Source organism: Zeus faber (assembly GCF_960531495.2).
Source record: "Zeus faber genome assembly, chromosome: 14".
Lineage (NCBI taxonomy): Eukaryota > Metazoa > Chordata > Actinopteri > Zeiformes > Zeidae > Zeus > Zeus faber.
The window spans coordinates 30,204,171-30,230,943 of record NC_137200.1 but is presented as its reverse complement, the minus strand read 5'-3'; the positions used below and the strand labels follow the sequence as shown (position 1 = coordinate 30,230,943).

At 46.1% G+C, this 26,773-nt stretch overlaps 2 protein-coding genes across 2 annotated transcripts in view; both read left to right on the top strand.

The window, feature by feature from the left end:
- The window catches only part of fgf11b (fibroblast growth factor 11b), a gene marked incomplete at both ends in the record, with an annotated part of 40,654 nt that extends 33,236 nt beyond the window's left edge, over positions 1-7,418 (top strand). Inside the window, 2 exons of the mRNA XM_080014437.1 lie at positions 4,492-4,690; positions 7,285-7,418. Of these exons, the coding sequence (XP_079870563.1) occupies positions 4,492-4,690; positions 7,285-7,418 (333 nt within the window). The remainder of the gene's footprint in view (positions 1-4,491; positions 4,691-7,284) is intronic.
- A 12,654-nt stretch (positions 7,419-20,072) lies between these two features.
- On the top strand, positions 20,073-25,039 carry cldn7b (claudin 7b). Its single transcript, XM_080014438.1, has 4 exons — positions 20,073-20,507; positions 23,203-23,367; positions 23,471-23,555; positions 24,133-25,039. Exons 1-4 carry the CDS (start codon positions 20,285-20,287, stop codon positions 24,287-24,289), a joined length of 630 nt encoding a protein of 209 aa, XP_079870564.1. The 5' UTR covers positions 20,073-20,284; the 3' UTR covers positions 24,290-25,039.
- The last annotated feature ends 1,734 nt before the right edge of the window (positions 25,040-26,773 follow it).

Genomic DNA, 26,773 nt, shown 5'->3' with positions numbered 1-26,773 from the left:
GCCTGTGCTTCCCGGGCCTCCCTGCGTCCTCTGTGTCACGTACAAAGGCAAGGAAATGAAATGGGTGGCAAGGGCGGGGTGCGACGGGTGACTAATGAGGGTGTAAAGGCAAATGGCATTGTGGAGATGGTGACCTCTGGCACCGGAGGTCAGGAGGGGCGGTCGGCTGACACTCCCCCCTTAGCCGCAGCACATCGACGGGAGCCCTCCAGATGTCAATCAACGTCGCGGCGCCACGAGTCACCGCATCACCCTACTCCATCACATTTACTCTGTGCTTGTCACTCGCACATCATGCCACGCAAGGCCATCACAAAGCATCAGGGGCAGACCATACATATTTAGTGCCAGATAGGGGTTATCTCCCCGTCTCATCTGCTGTAAAACCCCTATTAATAAGTGCTGCTCTGCCTTGTTGACTTATGTAATGTGACATGTCCAAGTGCATCTGCATCTGGCCCCACAACAATAAAAACTGCAGCAGCAGCAGCAGCAGCAGCAGCAGCAGCGGGTGGTTCCAGAAGCTTCCTTCCCAGAGGCTGGCGATACACCACAGACGAGTGGCTTTCAACATGGGGTCCGGGGACCCCCAGGGATCCTTAAAGAGGTTGTGGGAGGTCACCAGCAAAATGATCATTGGTTAAACTTCACCACCGTTTCATTCACAAGACATCAGCGCCATTAGAGAACAATACAATAAAATGTACAATAATGGCTGTTTTGATCCTAGTTTCACTATTATCTCTCTGACTATGGTGTAGACAGCTATGGAAGTTGGTGCTGACTAATATTTAATAATAAAAATCTTCCCAGTTTGGGAGGCAAAATCTAAGCCTAATGACAATCAAACTGAGGCTCCTTGATATGAAAAAAAGATTGAGAATCACTGTCATAGACTAAAGACAAAAATAGACAGAGTGTGGCCTCACCCAGTCATTTCTGAAGAGGTGATTTGAAACCTCGAGTTTGGGTTCATCCTCGTCACCATCTTGGTAGAGAACAGAGCAGGAACTTTCTACTTCTTGGCAGCAGGGCGGAGTCGGGGCGCGCTGAGGTGGAGTCACGGGGAAAGGAAGGAAAATGGCCGCCATGCTGGGAGGATGAGATGAGAGGCCCGTCAATCAGACCAACTGCCCTCAGATATATACCTCTTAAGGCTCCATCCTCTCTTTATGGAACAATCACTTTCAAAGTGACAGGACACCCATGACATTAAAAGAAATAAACTCAGCAATTGGGATCCTAAAGTCTTGGGGGACCCCCCTGTGGGAAAAGTCTGTGTTTCATCGAAGAACTTCCTTCTTTTTCCTTTGACTTCCGCTCATTCTGAGCTTTTCTGAAGCATCTCGGGGCCACGTTGGTTTCAACACTGGGCCGTGATGGGTTACGCTCTGCGTACACACACCAACTATCTCACACAGCCAACTGTGTATATTTTGGTTCTGTGTGTGTGTGTTTGCTTTTGTGAGAGAGACGGGATGAGCGGGGGGGGATTATTAAGGAGCTTTACATTTGAAGTCCTGCTGTGAGGGGGTCGCTGCAGCAGTGATGCATTACTATGGAAATACTGTGGGATGGCTGCATCCAGGCAGATTTCACAGACTTCCATAGATTACCCAGAGAACGGATGGGACAGCCAACAAGACGCAGGCAAGACACTGGGACCCCTGCCGTGCACGGGGACCCCTGCCGTGCACGGGGACCCCTGCCGTGCAGTGAGGGAGCTGCAGACAATCACATGTCACAGGGATGGGGGGAGGGAGGGGGGCGGCATTCACACATTTCCTAAATCCTCAAACATAACGCTCCCTCTTTTAGACTTTTAAGACGTCTCTAAGGACATTAACGCTCAAAACATTCTGTGCCTGGTAAAGAAACTATTTGTGGTGGAGGGATTGACTGAGGTTATTTTAGACGTACTTATGTTTTTAAATGATACTTTTTATTTCCAATCCATATTTTCCTAATCGTCCGCCGGCACAGCCGTGAGACGGAGCCGTTGAACTTTAGCCCGCGGGCATCAGAGCGTGCGCCCCGGAGAGCTACTCCATTGTCCTTGTCCCGGTGTGAGTGCAAAGCAAGTCTATGGTGGCATTGAGAGTTAAGCTTCCCGGAGCAGGTGGAGGAGATGTAATCGGACACGAGGGATGAAGAGAGAGGTGGGCGGGTTGGGGGAGGGGGAGGGGAAGGTCGGGACACTCTTCTGCATGATAAAAAGGTCCTTCCCGTCCTCTGGATGCTCAGAACGGATGCTGGATATTACCTTTCTCTCCTCTGCTTTCATCGGGATTCATTTTGGCTTGGGGAGCAAAAAAAACAAAAAAAAAAAAACAAAGAAGGAGGAGGAGGAGGAGGAGGAGGAGGAGGAGGAGGAGGAGGAGGCAGCGGGAGCTCGTCCCAGCGAGTCTCGAGTGAAGGATGGGATTTTTATTTTGTTTCATACTTCGGGCCAAGTGAATCATACTTCAAATGAAAATGTTCCCCCCGCTGCTTTCGCTGCGACGATCAATACATCCTTAGCAATTATTCATCCGTGCAGCCCAAATTGGTGATTTCAGAGATACTTCTGAGGAGACGTAGTCTATTTGGCGCTCAGAGTCCCTGGGTGGTCTCAGTCATCCTGATGAGGCTCAGAGGTCGCTCCAAGGGGAGTCCCATAGACGGGCATCAGGAAGTAAAGGCCTGTTTGAATCCATCGGCAGCAGAGCAGTGCACTGCTTGCATGGAGGGTGGAATGAAGGAACATCTCGGTCGCTCTGGAGTTTGTTGACAATTGCGTGACATAAACAAGATGTCGAGAGTCATATTGCTCAGCTGATCGCAAAGGCCTGATTGGTCGGGTGGTCACATGGTGACTTCAGCTGGTGACCGAAGAGTCTGTCTCTCGCTCTCTGTCTCTCTCTTTCGCTGTCTCTCTCGCTGTCTCTCTCTCTGTCTCTCTCTCTCTCTCTCTCTCTCTCTCTCTCTCTCTGTCTCTCTCTCTGTCTCTCTCTCCCTGTCTCTCTCTCTCTCAGCCCAGCACCCCGTGTCCTCTCCGTCCGCCCGTCCCCTGCTCTCCCCCTGACCCTCTCCTCCCCTTCCACCTCTCTCCTTCCAACTTCCCTTCGCCGGGCACTTCCCAGCCCTTCCTGCTCTCTGCCCTGATTAATAATGAATGCCGAGGATCATCTATCGATCCCAACCCCTTTGTGTTAGCGCAGCAGAAGATATCAAACCTGTCAGAGGATCTTTAAATAGCCCTGTGATGTGGCCATGGCGGGCAGGCTTGGCAGTGGCAGCTGGAAACTTTGCCCAACCCCAGGCGAAGGGGGTTGTCAAGGATGGAAGAGGCGAGTCTTGGCGGGGGAGGGAGTATCAACGCTTTGCAAACAGCGAGACAGGTGTGGACTGGAGGGTACACAGAGGAGAGACGGGCGGAATGTAAAACTGTGACTCTGGGCCCTGGGACGGGCGGCTGCCTGCGACCGCCGGGGGTCGGTGACGGCTGTGACACGGGGAGGGCGGCCTCCTCGGCCTCCCCGCTCTACATCTGACTCTTGATTAAAGCCCCCGGCGTGCACGCCCCCCCCCCCCCCTCCTGTTACCCCCAATCCCAGGGAAATTCTCCAGTCGGCCATTTCTGCCCTGCTACTCTCACTAAATCAATCGTGCAGATTGACGCTGCTCTCTGACAGGGGAAGGACCCTGACGGTGACTTAGAGAGATGTATACCTGTCGCTGTTGGTTACTATCATATGTCAACATTATGCAGAGTTCACTCGTCCTTATGTTGGGGACGGGGGGGGGGGGGGTCTAGTGTGGGAACATGATCGTTTTCAATGACTGGTTGTAGCACTGGACCTCATCCAGCTTTTTGCAGGGTTGATTTTTTTTCTGTGTGTCGTCAGATTCGGGCTGTCATATCCAGTTCAGATGAGAGTGGAGAACCTCAAGCGGGCACTGCGTGCGCTGCATGTGGGCTCCATCGGGCGCGATTCTGGACATGAGATGCGTTTGAAAACAGCGGCGGCGGTTTTGGCGTCACAGTCATGCACATATTCCTGATGTGCACGCGGGTGTGTTGGGCTCTTCATCTGCGCTGCAAAAACTTTTCCTTGGGGGACTGTGCTAAGTTTACCAGATGTGCTAATACGACGTCTCTGCACGTGCACTTGTTCCCTGCTCTTCCCCAAGGATCAGGACGTCGTTGCTTTCAAAGAAACATGTGCGATGGGAGGGGAGTAGCTTTCCTTTCAATTTGCCTCAGGGGAAATTTACCATATTACTGCCTTTCATAGCTCGTGTTCATTTTTGTGTGTGTGTGTGTGTGTGTGTGTGTGTGTGTGTGTGTGTGTGTGTGTGTGTGTGCGTGTGTGAAGTGTAGCTCACTTTCAAATCTAAAAACAACAACATTACAGTTCTCTGGTGATATTCGTGGTATAGTGTATTTCACTCTTCACGTGCTGTTGCTTTCTCTTTGCTAATATGAGTGCACCCCCCCTCTCTTTTTAGGAGCACTTCACTCCCGAGTGTAAGTTCAAGGAGAGTGTGTTTGAGAACTACTACGTGACCTACTCCTCCATGCTCTATCGCCAGACCCAGTCGGGACGCTCCTGGTACATCGGTATCAATCGTGACGGCCAAGTCATGAAGGGCAACCGGGTTAAGAAAACCAAAGGCGCCGCACATTTCCTGCCTAAAGTAATCGAGGGTAGATATGAGCTTCCTGCTTCACACCTGCATCACAGTCACCACTCGCCACTTCAAGGACAACGCTGGTATTTTTTTCACCTAACCCTAAGCCCTTCTTGGTGACCTCAGCTTCCGTTAAACAAGGCCGCAGTTTTCCTTTCAGTCAAACAATTCAAGATTTGACATCTCAATATTTGTTACATTTTAGATGTAAATATTACTTCTACATAGTATCAATAAATATTGTTGTCACTTATATAAACACGGTACATACATTTCTTATATATTATATGTGAATTCTAAATATTGTTACATATACCTGTACATCTTCATATATACATACACACACACACACACACACACACACACACACACACACACACACACACACACATACTTGAATTCAATTGAATGGAGAGATTTTATTTGACTTTAGAAGTGGGTGGGGGAGAGGGGGGTGCAGGCATGGATGTATTAAAGTTTAAAATGCATGGGTTTATATTTCATTCTCACTATAATGAAATAAAAGCGAGATACGGGTTTCACTTTTCCTCTGAATGGTCTATTAAATTCAAGGTTGGGTGAGAATAGGGATACAGGGTCATACTCTCATTATGGATTTCATTCAAAGATATTATTTAACCGGATATAAATATGTACCCATCAGCCAGTGTGGTAAACATTTCCATGGTGAGCTCTACCAATCAGAGGCATCGCTGTTACTCTTAGGATTATGGGAAGTGTAGTCTCCATGACATGGTGAATAAAACATGTTTTTCTTAAAACAAGGTTGATATCATACAGAATGGTGGCTTCTACAAGAGCAAAAACAAACGATTGCACAGGTCTAGTCTCATTTAGCTCTGGTGTATAAGGTCGGAGTTATATCGTAGCGGAAGAGGCCCCGCTGCCACCCCTGAGTCCCGCAGCCGTATGGACACTCTACGAAGGCAGGAAAACCCCGAGCACCCTGCCCTGCAGCCACGGAAGACCCCCCAGCCCCTAGGGAAGCCGGGACCCCGCGGAGCAACAGCCACGCCCAGCCTTGAGGAGTATAACCCAGTCCCAGAGAGCAGGAGGAGGCCCTGCACCCCTGAAGAGCACACACACAGCCCACCCCCCCCATGCAGGCATAAGACACGTCCCCAGGCACAGAAGCCAGGCTGAGGACGCCAAGCACGGCCCCCAGGCCCAAAGCCGGGTCCCCGACAGACCGGCACCCTAGGAAAACTGCCAGCCACGAAATGCCCAAGGCAAAGGCGAGGCTCGCCGTAGCGCAGGGGGCTGGATGTCCCACCCGGCCACAAGCTGTAGCCACACATCTGGCCCTCCACCCTGTCCAAACAGTTGACCTTATTTTGGGAGCTCTTTTAATGACTGACATGGGGCTTCAAAGGTCAATATCTCAGTTTAGGATCGACTGAAATGTCTCAAACTCACAAATGTTGACCTACAAGATGAGACCTTTCCAACACATGTTTAGTTTTGTTGTGTTTTAGCTTTGTCTACAGCAAATGGAGTGTAGCAGTGAGGTGTAGCAGTGAGGTGTAGCAGTGGGGTGCAGCAGTGAGGTGCAGCAGTGAGGTGCAGTAGTGAGGTGTAGCAGTGAGGTGTAGCAGTGGGGTGCAGCATTAGGGTGCAGCATTGGGGTGCAGCATTGGGATGCAGCATTGAGGTGCAGCAGGGGGGTGTAGCAGTGAGGTGCAGCAGTGGGGTGCAGCATTGGGGTGAAGCAGTGAGGTGCAGCAGGGAAGTGCTAAGTGTGGATTCCAAGACCATTCACATTCTACATGGAATAAAATCTGATTTATTTTGGTTACACAGGGTATGACCTTGTATCCCTCTTCTCGCCCAACCTTGAACCTTCAATTGAATAGACCATTCGGAGAAAAAGCAAAACCAGTATCCCGCTTTAATTTTGTGATATTCAGAACAAAATTGAATCCCATGCAATTTAAAATTTTAATAAAATTCTAAAGCCGGATAAAATCTCCCCATTCAAATAAATTGGTTAAAGTTTTGTTTTGTGTAGCGCGAAAAAAGTCGACCAATCATACAAGACATGATTCATTTTCGTGACTACGAGCACGAAAAAGCACGAGACCAGGTTGTATATGTACATATACACAGACATATTAATATACGTATATATATATATATATATATACTGTATATAAATATATATATATATATATACACAGAATATTTATATAGATAAATATATATATAATTTTTTTTATCATTACATGTATTTCTTACACATTATCTCTAAATTGAACATATACTATAGTCGTTATGAATAGATTTTGTTACATATACTGTATGTTGTGACTTATTGTCACATTAACTCTAAATTCTACTTATAATGATTGAATATTATTGTAACATATATTTGTTTTCTGTAATCTGTAAATTCGATGTATTTTCATGACATATTGTGATTGCAAATTTGATTCTACTTTTGGCACCAGTTGACCTGGCAGCCTGTCTCGACCTCCAGGGATGAATAAAGTATCTCACTCATCGCAGTCATCTGAATATATTATTCCAGATTCTATATTTCTCTGCACCCGTTTTGACGAATGACCAACTTCTCTCGTCTTTGCTTCCCAGTCGCCATGTACAAGGAGCCCTCGCTACACGAGCTGGCCAACGAGCAGAGTCCTCCCCAAAAGACAGGGAAGCAGTCGGACTCGCCGTCCCTGAAGAACGGACGCAAAGAAGCTCCCAAGGCCGACGCCTCCTAGCACAGAGTGAGGGCGAGGCGCCGGTGCCACCGCAGGACTCAGTCTGCCGCCGTGCACCGCGGCGGGCTGGAGGAGAGGCCCTCGCCGGCCACCGTACTTCCCCGAGTTCAGCACGTCGACAAGGCCTGAGAGTGGAGCTCCCCTGGAGAGGGAGACCGCAGCCCGCCCCTCACCTGTCTACCCACACTCCTCCGTCTCTGTCTGTCCCTCCGCGTCTCGCCTGGTTCACTGAACAGACCACGCCACCTTCCTCCACCCTGTCATAAGTCCTCGTTTTCCCAGATTCCTCGGCACCCTCTGCTCGAGCGTTTCCATTTGTTGTATCTTTCATCTTTCATTCCGCCTGTCGTGCGTGAAAGGGCGACGGCGATGATTCACCGTCCTCGCCAGCCTTCACTCGGACTCACGGCCGTAAATTTGGAGGCGCCGTGACTCAGTCCGTCCTCCCGTGGTTCCGCCTCAGGCCCATCGCAGAGGTTAACACAGTCTGAGTAAAAGGGTTAAAATCCTTCTGTCGAGTCCATACGCTTGGTGTCCACTTGCAATCAGGGTTATTTCGGCGAATGCGGTAGCGGAGTCCAGGTCAACCAATCGGGAAGCCCCGACGCCAAACAGAAACCAAGCCTGCCGTCATTCTCACCGCTATAACCAAATCGACGGCGGTCATGAGGATGACGATGGATGGCTGTGTAGTGAGGGTGTAGCTCGGCTCTCTCAACATGCTCCGTCTTTATGTCAAGCAGTGTTTGTGTGTGCGCGGAGGAGTGAGTCAGTCGGCAACGTTTGCGTCTCATTCCGGACGAGTGGGAAGAAGCGTTTCCGCCGAGCGGCTGAGGGGGGACGTGAGCGAGGGACGGCGCAGGGTGAGCACCGGCAGATCCGTGGTTGACAACAAAGGAGCAAGCTCTGCTCAGCAGACTCCCTCGCTCGCTCTCGCTCTCTCTCTCACGTAGCGTGGGATTGTTTGTGGCAGTCGCCCAATTCACATCGCAAGGAAACCAGTCAGTGTAAAGGGGGGGGGGGGGGGACACCAGATCTACGCTTTTACTCTGGTCGGGATTTGAAGGAACAGCACCTTAAAATAGAGTGGCTGCGGCCCCTCGGTGTGTGCTGTGTGCTTTGCTTGGCAACTGTTGTCAGCACAAAGCTGCTTTAAAGCAGAACATCAAAGCCAGAGGAGGCTCTGAGCCCCAGCTCCTACTTACTATTCTCAAGATGTCTCCCAGCTCATCCACTCACCAGCCTTATCAAATCACCTTGGAGGAATCACCCACAAATAAAAAATTTATCTCTCTGTGTACATGGGTTTAGGGGGCGGTGCTTCACCTCGCTGGGTGGATGTTTGTACTGGAGGACTGTGTGATGCCATGCTGTCTATTTCCTAGCAAGAAAAATGAATGATGAGTAACTTCCAGACTGGACATGGCACTGACCTTGAGATGCCTTTTTTTTCCCTGATAAATAAATCATATTTGGGGAATTTGGGGAAAAGGCGGCACTTTTTTGTGGAGAAACACCGTTGACTGCAGAGATCCTTATACGTGTCGCCACTATACGCAATAACTTTCCAGAGGTGTCGAGGTGGTCAACACCAATGTCATGGCTGCGTGGCGAGTAGCGAGACAGCGGCGGCTGCATGCTAACCGTGCTAGCTCAATGTCAGGCTGCAGATGGGATCAGCTAGCCTAGCTCATGTGAAATCTCCCTAAAAACTGGAGTATGTTGAGAGCGTGGGGGCAGTCAAGTTTGACCTCGAAGGGCAGCGTAGTGTGTGGTTGCCGTGACAACGGCGCTGTCAGGGTCGTGGAAGCGGCGTTCCGAGAGGGGTGACCCGTGTCCTGTCCGGTCTAATGAGTCACCAAGGAAGAGAACGTTCCCGGGGGCGATGTGTTTAGACGTCAAGCGGGCGCGGGGGGCGGACGCACTCCGGCTGTGGACTCGCTGCTTTTTGAGGAAGAACCGACAAAACTCCAAGTTTCCGCTTGGAGGCGTCCGGTCTCCGTGGACTCGCAGTAGGAAAAAAAGTGCGACAGCCAGTGAGACAGAAATCTGAGATGCGATTGGGTCAAAGTGGTACCACGCGCTCTGCCACCGCATGGAAGTGTCACTGAGAGCGGAATAAGGAAGCGTCCAATGTGGATTTTATTGTCGGTGGAAACGGGGCTGAGGGTTGATGCAGGGTCACGGGTGTAGTCCGTCACTCGGAGCAGGGGTGGAGCAGCAGGTGTATTCGTGGAGAATGTCGAGCAAGTCGTGTGAACACATGTTCATAGGGGTCGGAACACAGCAGGCGGGTGTGATTTTGAATGTCATATATAAAACTACTGAAGGCAAAGAGATATTTACAACTGGGATTCATGAAGGAAAAACACAGCAGGGTCGGCTGAAGGAAACGCCAAATCTTTATCACGGTGAGAAATTAGGTTCAAGGGCTTCATCACAAAAAATAAAGGGGCAGTGTATAAAAATAAAAAAAAGTGGCGATAGCTGAATAAAGTTGTACACACACCTTCTGTCCATTAACAAGAACTTTATGGATGGAGCTTGAATGCCGCTTGGTAAAGCTCAGTCAAGCATCGTAAAGCGTGAGGCGTCGTTGAACGGTCATCAGCGTCTCCTGTGTCGTACATCAGCACCGCTGCTCCGCCTCCACCCAAACACCTCATTTTACAAGACCAAAGGTGATCGCGTGTTCCTTCCGGAAATGATCGCTGGCCTCATAATGACACTATTACTGTGAGAAGAGGGGCAATTTTAATTGGGTGTGAATAAAGACTGGATTTAGGCAATGAAAGAGATTTATATTGCACATGAGGATTAATCCTAATTAACTTTGATTGATTGATTGATTTAAATGTGAGCTGCTGGGTGAAGATTTAAATCATGGAATTTGTATTAAATAATAATAATAATTATTATAATAATAATATTTTTTATTATTATTATTAATACTATTATTATTATTATTATTATTATGAAGAAGAAGAAGAAGAAGAAGAATAGTGGTGGAAATTCCTTCCTGTATCCCATTAAAAAATATTGCAACTTTGACTACCTCGAAAGTCGCTCAATGTCGTTGAAGGTCGTCGAAAGTCGTCATAGTTTGGCTAAAGAATGTAAGAATAGAAGAACACAGAATGTTGAGTAGTTTGACATAGAATGTAAAGAAGAGGAAAGGTTGTCCTGTCGGTCCTGGTGCAGAATGCAAGACAAGAAAGTTGTCATCGAAGCGCTAAGATTCGGGAGTGAATGTGAAAGGAGGGGACGTGGATCTGCTTGGGCGAGGTGAGGTGAAGGCCGTGAGCAGGTGGGAAGAGCGAGCCTCAGTCTGTGAATGGGAAGTCGTTCCGGTTTCTACCGGAGGTGTTCGCCACCAAGACGAGTGGCGTTGAAAAGCGCTCGGTGTGAAGCAAAAAGAGAGATGGAGGAAGGAGCAGGGGTCTGGGGAGGTTTCATTTCCAAAGTGAAAGTTTTATGAAAGTTATAAGTGGAAAATAAAAAAACAGAAGGTGTCTTCCCGTGGGAGCGCGAGGCCCCGGGGCCCCCAGAGCAGTGGTGTTCAACCTGTGAGGCGTGACCCCCTAGTGGGGCACGGAGGAACTGCAAGGGCGGCTGCGCGAAAATGAAAGATTTATTCAGAACCGACTGTTGGCTGTCCAATATAATTAGTTTGTATTTTCATCGACGCTACTATTTGTTTTTGTTATGTTTTCCATCATCTCTGCACCTTTTCGCTCCCGTTAGCCTGTGAATAGGCCATAAAAGCCACAAATGAATGTCACGGCTCGACCTACTTTACTATGATCTACCTTTGTTTGCATATGACGCAGTTTTTATTTGCACAAAATAAAAGTTTTGAATACCACTGCCCCAGAGCGACATGGAGGGTGGAGGCGCTTCGTCGCTGCACCCTCAGGTGCACTTTGAAGTCATAATCCATCCCCCGCATAATCTCCCAAACCAGGTCCAGCGTGTCAACAGCCCATTAATCTGCCCTCCCGCGCCCTTCACCTCTGCGTGCGTGCTGGAGTGTGATGACCGCTACCGGTACAGTGTGATGATTATTTAATGTCACGTCAGGTCTGTGCGTGGGTCTACATCCGTGTGTGTGTGTGTGTGTGTGTGTGTGTGTGTGCACACCCATATATGGTAAAAAGGACAACCTGCTTCCTGCATACCCAGCAGCATTAATAGGACATTTGGTGTCCCCTCATAATCCCATAATTCATTCATCTCATCATTTTGTGTCCCCGTAATCCGAAGAGACTTAAATGCTGGCTTAATTTTGTTTAACATATTTCCTGTGAATCTCTTAATCTACTCTCACCATTCACAGATGTTATATAATAGTGTTGGTTAAAATGGACGTGATCCCTTCTAACCAATAACTTTTAATGCTATTTTTTTCCCGAGATGACTCTATAAACCACCTGCACCACCTATGTGAGTGTGTGTGTGTGTGTGTGTGTGTGTGTGTGTGTGTGTGTGTGTGTGTGTGTGTGTGTGTGTGTGTGTGTGTGAGAAACAGAAAACCAATAATGGGGGAAAAGTGGGCGTGAGATTAGAGAAAAGATGATCGATAGACTCAATTAGACCCAAACGGAAGAACAGTGGCCGTGTGATGAGTGCAATAATCCCCCCAAGCTGCAGCCATGACAGCGATGATGGCGTTTGTCAGAGGAAAAAAAAACAACTGGACTCAGGAGGCTGTTGTTTGATCCCTATCTCCCTTCAAACCGTGATGCTTGACAGCTTATAATGACAGGAATGGACACTTTCTTTTCTCTCCCTATGTGTCCATGTGTGACGTAGGTCATCTTTGGTTTGAAATCGTACAACTCACCCCAATGCAGTGTCCTTTTATTCTAAACGGAGGGGGGGCATTCGGTGGGTTGAACACTCAGGAGTGTGATAGAGGCCTTGTGTGAAGCGCTAGTGAGGAGGAAAGCCAAAATAAACGTGATAACCTCCTCCCTCTGACGATAACAGCAATAGGAGTAAAGGGCAATAATCGGTATTGTGTTGAAGCTGCAGCCACTGCGGCGCGGATGTTTGACGCCAGCGTGTGACGTTTGTGAAGTTGTGTTTCATGCTGAAGTATGAGGCGCCACCCTCCTTTTTTTTTTTTTTTTTACTTCATGACACAAATAGTGCTTTGAAAACGCGATGGGAGCGCTGCCTGACAACCAAAACAGCAACGGCTTCGGGGGGGGGGATACGGTTTCATATCTGCATTTAAGTCAATGGCGCCATTCAACAGAACTTTAGCTCCGCGGTTGAATGGAAGCTGTTGTCTTGTTTATTTCCACTTAACATCATGATGAAATCAATACTTTCCACACACCAAAAAAAAAAAAATCATTTTGTTGTGTTTTTTAAATGTTTTTGAAGAAAATGGATGTGTATCTAGCTTCCCCTATTGGCCATCCCAAGCCATGACATGTGTGTGAGAGAAATACCTGTTTGGCACAAATATAAAATGAAATAAAATAGACAAGAATACAATTCCTAGACAAGGCTAACCCCCCCGGTCACCTTGCTTGAGTGCATATATCAATCGATTATTGTTAACTTGTGTAAAAATACTTAAAATACGTAAAATACATGTTTCTGTGTCTTGAACACTGTGATTCCAATTGATGGAGGGGAGGTTTAACCGACTTTTTCCCAAAAATATCTCTATATTCTATATTCAATATTTGAACACTTGAAAGTAAAAATCATCGGAGAGACCTGTGTACAGATGCTTCCATGTGTGTTATGTCAATAATACCAATAATATTTCTGAATACGTGTAATTATGTTTTTCTTTTCTTTTCCCAGCATGTCTCTGATAACCAGCATTCTGTTTTTAATGTCTTATTTTGTTGTTGTTCTATTTATTTATTTTGAATGTGGAATAATACTGCTGATTCCTTACAACAACAAAAAAAGAAGAAAAAAAAGAGGCGGGGTAGGTCGGCCCAGAGTAGTAACTCACAACACACACCTCTACCTCTCTTTCCGTGTCGGCTTTTTTGTATTCATGTATTTGATCGTGGTCACCCTGAAAAAGAAAAATCCCCGTGATGTGACTCAATTCTAGAGACAGCTGGTGAATAAAGCTACGTCCGCTCAAGTCTTCCAAAAAAATAAAATAAAAGAAAAAAGTTCTCAGAACCGCTCAACCCGACTCCTCCTGCGGATCCTTCCTTTAAACTCAGTCCTTCTTCACGTCTTCCAGAACAAACAGGCAACCCCCCCACCCCCCCTCCCCCCCAAAAAACTAAAAAATAAAAAATAAATAAATATATATATAAAACTAAAACAAGCCATACACGATGTGATGGTGTGAAGAGCTGAATCCTCGGGGCCCCGCCCGCTGTGTTTTTCGGGGGCTTGAGAGCCAACGTGGGACTCAATGGAGCAAGGGAGGAACGACAACCAGCATTAGGTACAACAACAGGAAATACTGCACTCTGGGAAAGTACTTGTTCAGGCCAGGAGGATTCAACAGAACAACAGGGACAATCAGTGGTGGACATGTAGGCGGGTTGTTCTTGCAGAAGCATGCATCCAGTACGGCATCGTTCATCCTACCACATCAGAGACGACTCCTCCGCATCCAGAGACACAGCGAGTCCCATCAGAACCTGTGTACGTTTCTACAGTGGCTCATACGTCTACTCAAGGAATATGTCTTATAATGGAGTATTATTCAATAAAAATGACATATATTTGTATGATTGTACACATTGCCTCTTGGTTGGTTCTTTCTGGGTTTTTTGTTTTTTTTTGTGGCCGAAAATTCATTCAAATCATGAGTTGGAGCGACGAGGGGTTCAACTCCTTTTTTTAAATGTGGTTCTTCTTGAGGAGTCACTCGGTAGAAAGTTCCGACTCTTCCCTCATTGGACTGAGTTGGTGTGATGCGGGATTTCCGGTGAACGCTGAATGAGAGTCGGGAGAGTCGTTGGCTATTTACAGAAGTATTTATTTTGGGGGAATGCAAAGTGTGAATCAGTCACATTGGATATGGATTATGAAAAAACGCTTTGACAATTTTTTGCCCACGTTACTTCTCAGGTTTTGTCGTCATTTTTCATAAATTTTTCCACCAGGCCATGTGACATCTGTTCTCTCTCTCCCCAAACAAAATAATCACATGATTCTATTCTGCCTTGTGATGGGGGATCGTGCCGTCTTGTGGTTTTCACTCTACATGACTGGACGGTGACAGGGCGTGGCACGTCAGCAGATCTTTGACCAGGAGGAATCCCAGCCCAGGCCGTGGGGTCACAGCTACGCTTTGTCACCAAAACACACGTTAGACGTGAATGACACCGTACCACGCGCGGGACAGGATTATTTGTTTTTTATGATGTTCTTCATCACTGTAAAAAAAATGAATAAAGGAGAATTTAAATAAGAAATACATTAAAAACCTAGAGAAGAAAAGTAAAACAGGTATGTTGTGTGTTTCTGGCTCTGCTCTGTGCACTCCATCTCCTTCATTGACCCTGGAAATGAAACAATTTAAAATGTTCATGTGGTTCCTTCTACTTTTTTTCGAGCTAAAAAATAATGTGATTATTTAACAAAACTAACAATTTCTAACAGTACTGTGAGAAAAGCACCCTAGTAAAAGTTCAAAATGCAGTGCTTGTACGGGCTATAAAAATAAACTTGACATGAGTATTAGTTCTACTGGGCAACTGAAAATGTACTCAGGTACTGTGATGGGAGTCGTTGTACCCTGTTACTTTCCAACCAGTGACTTTCTGAGTGTCATCACTAAGAACTGGGTCCAACATGGGGCACGAGGGCAAAAGTTCACTTCAAAAAACTTTAATTCACAAACGGGTGAAAGCTGCTAATCCTGCTCCCAACGTCTGCTCGCACGGGACGGTTTTGCTCCAATCGCTGCGTTCTTCACACTCGATCGTTTGTGATCAAGCATTAACTGCAAGTTCCCAAAGACGTGACCTCATCAAAAACCATTTCCCGTCCCAAACGCAGACGGAGACTATGGGTTTGGGCGGCAGATGACTTCTCTCCCACATCTCAGTCGTCAGTCAGACGCCGCTGAATAAAGCACGGATTAAAGAATCAACACACCCAGGGGCTTTAGATGGGAAAATAGGACACACACACACACACACACACACACACACACACACACACACACACACACACACACACACACACACGGACAAGGACATCGGGCAATGGAAGCCACAGAAGCAACAGAAGCCAATGGAAGCCACGTAAGCCTTCCTGGTGCCTTGTTTTCGGGGGGGGACACCGACCACACGTCGTTCACACCTTTTGATTGGTTCACGTGAATAGCGGCGTGGGTGGTGTTGTCGCCATAGGCGGCTCCTGTCCCTGGAGAAGGGACTTGAGTGGCCGTGAGGTGGGATGCAAGCTGCAGATTGGAACGAGCTCCCAGACGACGTCCTTCGCAGACACTGGTGGAAAAACAACTGAAGAGGAAATGAGGTCAAGGAAGTACAGCGTCGCCAAAACACCAGCTCGTCAGTCAGGCGAAAGGACCTTGAACTTTTATGCTCCGAGTTCCATGTGAAATAAACATTATCACGTGAACCATGTCAACAAATCACAATGATAGACTTTGAGCAAAACCTTTTAGTACCAAACGTGATTATGGCTGCGACACGCGCTGAGCAGGGTGTGGTTCTATTAAACTCCACCTGCAGTGTCCACTAGGGGGCAGAGTGCTCCACTGGGAGTCATCACCATGACACTGAAAGTAAAAAAATCAAAAGACTCCAAACTCCAATTGACAGTCATGCACACAGTATATACACATCAGTGACTTATGGTTGTTTCTGTTTTGTTTTATTATTATTATTATTATTATTATTATTATTATTATTTTGGGATTATTGTTTCAGGACATTGCTTTTTTTTGTTTTAAAGTTTTTATTACTATGTACATATTTGATATTCAGTATATTTGCCAAATAATGACATTTCACTGGACTGATTCATAAATATGTAATATGTATGTACAGTGCAGTTCTCCTGCTGCGTGAGGGAGAAAACAAACACGGCTTTACGTCCCAAACCCCATGAGATGACTCGTTGTACAGGTGAACTAACCTTGACGGAGCCACACTCACGGTCACGGCTTTCGATCTGTGAGTCACAGCGGAAACAATAATAAAACAATAGAGTAATAACAAACTGGCAACGATGTGCAATCGATCGATCGACTCTACATGCACTTCATTCATCGTTCATCTCCAGCGGTTAGTGGGAAAAATGCACCTGTGTGGTTGGAAGAATGAGCGGATTTTCATTTTTATTTTACAGTGGTAATCCGTGAGATTATTTTGTCCAAAAAACATCCCATATTTGATACTTTTGTTATCTGGCACTTTTTTTTTTGAGAAACAGCCATTCAACACATTTTCATTATCAATGTGCTCATTTACTGCATAATATTATGCTTTTTCCTTTGTTGGTGGCCGGGTCCACCACCATGAACTGGACCCTTTTAGAGGGGATGACATTGTTTTGAATGGAATTTTGGAATTTATAGCGTAATTCACCCTCCACCTCCAGCTGGAGGAAGCGGAGGTGGAATTAACCAGTTTGACTGGTGTCATCAACAATCTCCAACTGCCACAATTTTGGAAGGTTTGAATGGAGGCTGCAGAACAACCTCAAATGTTTGAGTTTGAAGTCGATTGATTGAAGTTGTTCTGTCATGTGCATCACATCACAAGTGTCAGATTAGTCATGAAATGCCCATACATACAAATGAGACACACGCACACACACACACACACGCACGCACACACACGCACGCACACACACACACACACACACACACATGCACGCATGCACGCACACACACACACACACACACACACATGCACGCATGCACGCACACACACACACACACACGCACGCACACACACACACACACACACACACACACACACACACACACACACACACACACACACATGCACGCATGCACGCACACACACACACACACACACATGCACGCATGCACGCACACACACACGCACACACACGCACGCACACACACACACACACACACACATGCACGCATGCACGCACACACACGCACACACACACACACACACAGGTTCTGTGCTTTGTGTTAGAATCAATTGTTACTCCTCATCCCATTGTTCTCCTCTGATATCCTGGCCTTGTTTGGCTTTGTTGACAAAACCTTTTAACCTTTTTTGGGTAGCCAAGGTTACTTTCTGGCGTTAATTTTCCAGGAGTTTCGCTATTATTTCATCCCGCTGCCATCAAACCAAACTACAGCAAGATAAGCCGCACTTCTAGAACTCAGCAATTATGAATATGTCAACGGGCTTATCTTGTATCAATAAATAAACATAATATTTAATGAGTTTTTATTCTACTCTTGTTTAATCAGTGACATGCGGTTCATATTGTATTGTACTGCACGGGTCCCATCGCGCACTGAAATAAAAACATCACTTTAAAGAAATGAGTGAGCGAAAGACTCCATCAATAATTGAAAATGAAACACCTGCAAAGCCAAGCTCAAGCAACGGGACGCCTCGAAGTTGAGGCAACGCCAGTGGCGCAAGCCACATCCCAAAACGTCAGCCAAAAGCAATGGGCGAGTAAAAGGGTCGTGAGCAGAGTTCAGTTGGGCCTCCGGAGCGGTTCTGATGGTGTCATTTAACATGAATCAAAGGCAGAATGTGTCAGTGTCAGGGGACAGTTACAAGCTCCTGCTTCTTTCCTTCACCCGGCTCAGCGGCGCCGTGGACGGCCAGAGCGGCGCCGTGCGATCTGTGGCTGAGTGTCTCACAGGACGAGGCCTGCATGGCCGTACAGAGGAAGCTGAAGCGCAGGCAGACGGGTGAAGGCTCTGAGTGCCTCCCACGCGGCACGGCAGGCCCTGGTGCAGAGTGGGCACAAATGTCTATCAATGTTAATAAGCGCAACAAAACCGAAAAACAAAAAAGGATCCACGACAATGTAGTAGCAGTAGTGGCAGTATTCGTAGTAATGGCAGCAAAGGCAGTCGGGGCATGAGCATTACTTATCTCCAATATTTCCATATTAAGCAAATCCGTTATAACTTCACTTCCCTAAAATAATAATAATAATATTGCCCAAGTTTAAATGTTGATTTATGAAGCTGAAAGTCATGCACACCAGACCCCAATCCAAGCAAAAGTCAAATAAACTATCCGTGTAAATGCCATCAATTATGTTTTATTTCATAATTGATCAAAATTATTCAGAGAATATCAGCATAAAATCGGCTTTGAACTGAACAGCGAGAAGATATTATTCTGTTTGAAACAATGAACACAGGGTGGTGATAACCATCTCCTTACATTACATCAATAAATACATTTTATATCAAACAAATGGTCTTTTTTTTTTTTACTTAAAAATAACAAAAAATAAACGAAATGAATACGTTGGAAAGCTTTTCAAAGAAAGGTTTATAATATTTTCTAAACGCTTTCTAGATTTGAAGAGTGAATTCAATTGGATAATAAAATGGGATTAGAGTCTGGTGGGAATTTCAAAGTTGCGTAACGTCATGAGGTAGTGACCATGTCGTCGTCCACAGCTGTGTAGGTTGGCTCCCGGTCTGTAATGAATGTTTTTCTTTTTCAAATATTTGACAGAATTGTTTGATTTGTTTTATTATTTCTTTATTTTTGCATTTTTATCAATTGATTGGTTTGATGTTTAATTCAAAGACTATTGTAATATAACCTCATGAAACACCACAAAACCTCATGAAACCTCAGGAAACCTCATTAAACCTCAGGAAACGTTTTTCTTTTCCTAAACCTCCTGAAACGTCATGAAACGTCATGAAACGTCATGAAACTTTTTTTCTTTTCCTAAACCTCATGAAACGTCATGAAACGTCATTAAACCTCATTAAACTTTTTTTCTTTTCCTAAACCTCCTGAAACGTCATGAAACGTCATGAAACGTCATGAAACTTTTTTTCTTTTCCTAAACCTCCTGAAACGTCATGAAACGTCATGAAACGTCATGAAACGTAATGAAACATCATGAAACGTCATGAAACTTTTTTTCTTTTCCTAAACCTCCTGAAACGTCATGAAACGTCATGAAACGTCATGAAACGTCATGAAACTTTTTTTCTTTCCCTAAACCTCCTGAAACGTCATGAAACGTCATGAAACCTCATGAAACGTCATGAAACGTCATGAAACTTTTTTTCTTTTCCTAAACCTCCTGAAACGTCATGAAACGTCATGAAACCTCATGAAACTTTTTTTCTTTTCCTAAACCTCCTGAAACGTCATGAAACGTCATGAAACCTCATGAAACTTTTTTTCTTTTCCTAAACCTCCTGAAACGTCATGAAACGTCATGAAACCTCATGAAACTTTTTTTCTTTTCCTAAACCTCCTGAAACGTCATGAAACGTCATGAAACGTCATGAAACGTCATGAAACTTTTTTTCTTTCCCTAAACCTCCTGAAACGTCATGAAACGTCATGAAACCTCGGTCACGCGCTGACGATGACACCGACGCGTCGAGCCGAAACTGCGTGCGCGTCCCCGCCGCCACCGTACCTGTGTTAAGACGCTCGCTCCCGCCGCTCCTCCGCAGAAGCAGGTGCGTTCGAGCGGCAGGTGCGTGTGACGTTCTACCTTCTACCTTCACACGTCACTCGTGCACTTTGCTGGAAAGGGAAGGAAGTGACCGCGTCACGAGGAAACAAACGTTTTGACTTTTTGGGGGAAAAGTCGTAGGAACCCGCCGCAAAGTGCCGCGAAGTGCCGCGAAGTGCGCGCTACAGGTGGGTTTCGTCGCTGGTGAAGTCGCCCTCAGCTCCTCGACGATGGCCAACTCGGGTTTGCAGATTTTGGGCTTCGCCCTGTCCCTGCTGGGGCTGGTCGCGCTGGTCATCGGCACCATCCTGCCCCAGTGGAAGATGTCCGCCTACGTGGGGGACAACATCATCACGGCCATCGCCATGTACCAGGGCCTGTGGATGTCGTGCGCGTCCCAGAGCACGGGGCAGATCCAGTGCAAGGTGTACGACTCCATCCTGCAGCTGGACGGTGAGTTCTTCCACTTCTTTCTCTTTGACATTCGTTGTGTCCCCGGGGCCGTCGGTCGTGATCGCGGCGCAGTGGCTTCCACAGCTGAAGGCTCCTGCGCCGCAACAAAGAAAACAGCTCCGTGGAGAAGCGCTGCTCGCCCGGGACTTGGACCTCATGCTGCTTACGAGCCTTTGAAAAGCTGCTTCGGGTTCGGGAGGTTCTGGACTTGATCCAAGCAGCAGCACTGGACCAAATAACAACAAGGAGCAGCGCGTAGGTGAATGGAATGGGATGAGATGTTCGAGTAGAGGCCCCACAGCTCCAGTGTAAGACTGCAACGAGCTGCGAGGCCCGATGTGGCTCAAACACATTTTAAAGGCTGTGTTTAAGAAGCTCTTTGTTGTTTTGTTTGAGGACGGCCTGTGTCCTGGGGACAGGGTCACTTTTCTCGGTTTATGAACCTTTTGACCTGATCTCCGTAGTGTTTCTCAGCGCCCTCTCTCCTCAGACGTTTTCTTTCAAATATGGCTTGATTCACACAGTGTCTGGTGATCCATTAACCGAACGCCGCTCCCTTCCCTCGGAGTGGGTTTGTCTCTGCATTAAACGCCATCTGGTCAAAATGACTTCCGCTCGCCACTCGCTCTAAATCCAAGCCGCCGGCCGAGGCCAGGGCGGCAGGTTTGGTGTCTGGGCGCCGGCGCCTGGAGGTTCTTCCTCTTTCCCCCCATGAAAGGAGGCATTATGCTGCCGTAGCACCTGGGCAATCATTACACGGAGGCCATTGTCCCGCTCTGCGGCCGGGGCCTCCTTCCTCATGGGGGAAATGAGCTTTGCTGTAGTGTAGGCCCGGCGCAGGCCAAACTCCACCTTCATCCTGATGTTTTCACAACACTCAGCCTGTTTGCAGGGGTGGAGGTAGCGTAGCCGTCAGCAGGCGGTCAGCCCGCTGCCCGGAGCCAGTCAGTCGTTCCCATTCATCCAGGTATCTGATGTTACCGTGACTTTCCCAGGAAACCGGCGGCGTGGTTTTCAGTCCGCGATAATATCTTACCGTGAACTGTTTTACTCCTTTTATTCCAAGTGTTTGGCCCTGCGGGTTTTAAGGACAGGCTGTAAAAAAACAAGCCAACAAAGCAGAAGACAGGGTTTTCACGCCAGAGCTCGTCAACACCTTCCTTGGAGGCACCTTCGGCCTGTTTGCTCTAATGAGCTGAGAACTCACCAGGGACCACCACCCCCGACTACAAGACAACGTCTCATTGACTGGAAACACCTTTTTTCTTTTTGACTTATCAAAACATTTGATAAGAAATCAAAAATATACAGAAGTCTTATCGCCTCAGTAAATATGAAAACAAGCCAGGCTTGATTGTGGTGGAGGTGTGACTGCACGACTGTTCAAATAAAATCCAGCATCGCTGCGCTTGGCCCTCGGACGTTGGATCCAGTGGAAGTAACTCGAGCAATGCAACACGCATCACTTTAAAGCGTTGTAATGAGGCCGGATTTAGTTTTGTTCCGTTTTATGCGACTGAGGAATGTGACAGAACTTTTTGCTGTCGCTGAGTCCATCTATTTGGCCCAAATGTTTGTTTCCAGCCTAGAATCCACCTGCTGAAAGGCCCAGTGAGTAGTAAAAATAAGAAGTGTCTTCCTCTTGGTGAAACCTGAAACCTGGTCAGACCTGTTCCTGCTGATGACACACACGCACACACACACACACAGACACACACACACACACACACCCTCCCCCGCCTGAGTTTCATTAGACTTCCCCTGGAACCTGTTTGGTTTTGGTGAAAGGGAGCGGCAACAAGAGTGGAGTTGGTATTGATAGTCCAAGTGTGTTTTTTATGGGTTTTTTATGTTGTTGTTACAGGTGAAAGGTCAAGGTGTTACCACTGTGAATTTCTTTACATGCTCATCTGCTCCATCCCATCCGCTGTTTCTCAAACAAAACCGATAAAAACGGGTGTCTTGGTTTTTTTTTTTTAATTTATTGTAGATTTATTTATTTTTTTAAATTATTTTTTCACGTGAAACAGAATCCCGGCGTCAGTCCCGTTGCCTCGCGTGGCTTGAGCGCAGCGACCAAAGTCGGAACGAACTTTAAAACGAGGCCTTGCAGATCTGATATGATTCAGCAACTGGAACTTGATTATTCCTGGCCTCAGATTTGTTCAGAAACAGGTTTTGGTGAACGGACGAGGTAAAAGTCAGAGAATAAATCAAAGGGAGTAAAGCTGGAACCCCAGGGCTCAGAACCAGGCTCCCGGCTGCTCATCTACATTTGAAGCTGAAACACTGAAACAGGCTGTTTTGAACACGGTGTGTAGCGCGTGATCTGAGCGGTATCTTCATCAAGAAAACACATGTTTTGGGGACCTCAGACCTATATTAACATGTATAAAATGGAGGATAGTAGTTCCCCAATAAGGAAAGGGTTGAGCAGCAGGGTGTGAGGATCATTTGAGAAGTGCTTGGAGTACTTCAAAACAAATCATTCAAGGAAGGTTTGAGAATTATTGGTCTAAAGGGAGCCACAATGGAGTATAATAAAAACTGACCCAAAAATTGTATTTTAAATTATTTCTTTGTTCATATGTTACTGCTTTCTATTAATGTATATGCATGTTGTTTTTGGAAGGTGCTATACAAATAAAGCTTATTATTATTTTTATTTTTATTAACCGTGTCCCAACCCGTCCAGGCGCCCTCCAGGCGACGCGTGCCCTCATGATCGTGGGAATCCTGGTGACGTTGGCCGGTTTGGGCACCGCCTGCATGGGAATGAAGTGCACCAACTGTGGAGGAGACGACAAAACACGCAAGTCCCGCATCGCCATGGCCGGCGGCGTCATCCTCCTCATCGGATGTGAGTAGAAATGATTTATATTTTGTTTTTGTGATTTTCTACCTTCTAGTTAAAAAAAATTAAATACTAATCTTCACGACGTGGCGTTCCCTTCTTCCCACAGCCCTGTGTGCCATCATCGCCTGCTCCTGGTTTGCTCACAACATCATCAAAGATTTCTACAACCCATTCACACCCGTCAACACCAAGTAAGCTGTGTGTGTGTGTGTGTGTGTGTGTGTGTGTGTGTGTGTGTGTGTGTGTGTGTGTGTGTGTGTGTGTGTGTGTGTGTGTGTGTGTGTGTGTGTGTGTGTGTGTGTGTGTGTGTGTGTGTGTGTTCCATTGGGGAAGCCTGAATAACAGATTGCCGGCCTCCTTCTAATCTAAAGCACTTTGACTTGCATGTCGTGTATGAAAGTTGCTGTACTTATAATTATGATTATGTACTTCAATTAAACACATTTTGGTCAGTGTCCAACAGTAGCTGTAGCCAGTGAACCAGATTTGGGTCATGATTACATCGAAAGACAGACGGATGCGTATATAATGTATTCATCCCTGCAGGGAAAATGCAGAATGGTAATAAAGCCATACAATGCAAATAAAAGGGCAATCTGTTTGAAAGTAAAGCGTTAACTATTATACAGTAGGATATGGCAATATACTGTACCCTAAACACAGCCATAAACAACAGATGAGCTCAACAATCAAATCACTCTACTGTAAAGTGATTTAAGTTGTGATCCCACGCTGACTCCTACCTTCCCAACCTCCTCTTTCCGTCAGGTATGAGTTTGGGTCGGCCATCTTCATCGCGTGGGCCGGGTCCTTCCTGGACGTGGTGGGGGGCGGCATGCTGGCAGCGTCCTGTCCCCGGGGCAAGACCACGCCCAAGTACCCCATCTCCAACCGTCCTCCCAGCAGCAGCAAGGAGTACGTCTGAACACCTGACCCCCCGCGGTGCCCCCGGTTGAAGGAGAACCAGTCACTTACATCAGCCCCGCCCTCAAGCTCCTCAAGTCCCTGTTGGATTTTCATTTTGTGTTTATTAAATGTCCGAGATGTATTGTTTTTAATGTTATTTTAACTGAAACATTAAAGTTTTAATCGTTTTTTTTTTGTCTACTTAAGAGATGATTTGATCGGCCAATTTTTATCGACGATTTCTTCTCCGTCTCTAACTGTACTGAGTTTAAAAAATATCAACTGGTTTGCCCATTTTGTGTATGATCCAGGTTTTCCAGCCCAAATCTGCCCATGTTGGTATGTGACGGAGCACACAAAGCACATGACTCAGTCTGCAGACGTCCCGCTGCTCCTCAGCCTCGGGGCTCAGTGCTCCTGCTAAATATGTTTGTAATGTAAGTTGCCGGACGCTGTAGCACTGGAAATGGAGCTTCCCTCCTGCCACGTTACAGCTTTATTTATACAGAGCAACTTTACCGTCGCTTGCTCCTGTCTATTAATGCCCTTTGATATGAACAAGATGATTTGCGGCTCATTACTTTGTCTTTAATCTAAATTAAGTGCTGAAGCCAGAAGGTGAATATCAAGGTTTGAATAACAACATTTAGCAAAACATTGACAATCAAACTATGTGAGAGCTGAGTGAGTTGGCTCTGTCTTGCTGGAATTTTTTTTTTTTAACTGATTTTTGGTTTCCTGTACATAAAATAAAAGGAACTTCACTTCATCGTCTGTGATTTGTGGAAATCCTTAAATACTTTCCTCAAAATAAGTATAATAGTGTGTACATCAAAGTACATCAAGTACATCAAAACGAGTGAACCTAAAAGGGCTTAACCTAAACCATATATATTAAGACAAAGTCCTCATTGTATTTTGAATTGTTTACTATATTTTGATTAATTGTACTTGCTTGCCACCCATGTACATATCAAGTTTTATATGAAAGATCTGAACTATAATTTGGAGTGTTACCTACGAAGCTACTGTGGCACGTTGACTTCTTGCCACTTTCTGTAGATTTAACAAAAAAACTGCACGACATGATCTCTGGGAATATTGTATTTGGAGAATACTAACATGTCAAAGTTAATAGTACATAATATTTACATATGCTATTTTTCCTTATGAGAGTTTGAGCAGGCTGTCCGTTATTCTCTAAATAGGACATGTATATTCTGACATTTGTACATCATTAGTCTTGGATCCCCAGTCGCAGGCCTCTGTCATCCGTTGATATTCATTTCATTGCTCGTGCAGGTGTAATGACATTAATAGGCCCATGATATTTTGCTTTTTAGAACCAAAACTTCTGATTAGGATTACAATTGTAGTCAAAATACCACATTCCATGTATGCAACAACCTCACTGGAAGGTCCTGCCTCCAATGAAGAACCCAACGCCCTTCCCCAACAAACTCTTTGGGCCCTAATCGGCCCCTGCAGGGAAAGACCAGCGCTGCCCTGCTCATGGGGCCAGGAAATCCCGTTAAGTCTGTAATAGTGACTCCAACTGTGAAGAGGAGTTTGATGCTTCACACTTGTTTTCAGGTGGAAGCAGCAGATGAAAATAAAGACGCGTTGATTCCTTTAGCTCTGTTGCCACCTAGTGGTTGATTCGGGTAATTTAAATAAAAAGCCAATATTGTTTAAAACATGTTGTATTTATGTCCTGTATTTAAGCTGTTACTACCAGTTTGAGTTTACAGTTGTATGGCATTTAGACTCATTCAAACATTGTGTTTGGTTGAACATATTGATTTTCCATCCAGTGTGTGCATGACTCTGGATCCTAGTGGTTCATATCATGCATTAGAGTAAATGACAAACAAGGTTTTTAAAGGGGAGTGAAAAAAATATTGAGATTCATGCATTGATAGTTTATTTTGTTAAAAAAAAAAGTTTTTTGTTTATTTACGTATGTCTATTAAGTCGAAAGACTTTTAGTTTGTCAGCTTTTTGAGATCATTTTTTGTTAATTTGTTAAAAATGTCCGGATTTAAATGAAGCCTCGTCGGCCTGTTCACTTCAAACACAACAACTCCCAAAATGAATGAACTTCAAAAAATGGTTTCAAATCAAACTTACTTTATAGAGGTTATTTCACACCTGTATTCATATCTAGTTTACGGGAACGATTATTGATAATGACACGAAAAAACAGCGCCATGTTGTGCCCATGATGCTCCCCAAAAATGACAACTAGGTAGGTAGTGGTAGCAGAGCGCTACGCCCACCGCATTGGGAGGTGGAGCAGCAGGACCGCTCCACACGTTCCTTGTCAGGAGGACGACGACAACCCAACAGGCAGCGCTGTGACCCCATCCGGCCACGCCCTCGCACCACTGATACGGAGCCCACTCTCAGTGCTGTGGAGCGGCCTCCTCCTGGGCCACCTTGTCCCGACCGGGCTGGAACCGCTCCCACATGGAGCCCCGAGGGTCCCATGGGAGGGAGGAGC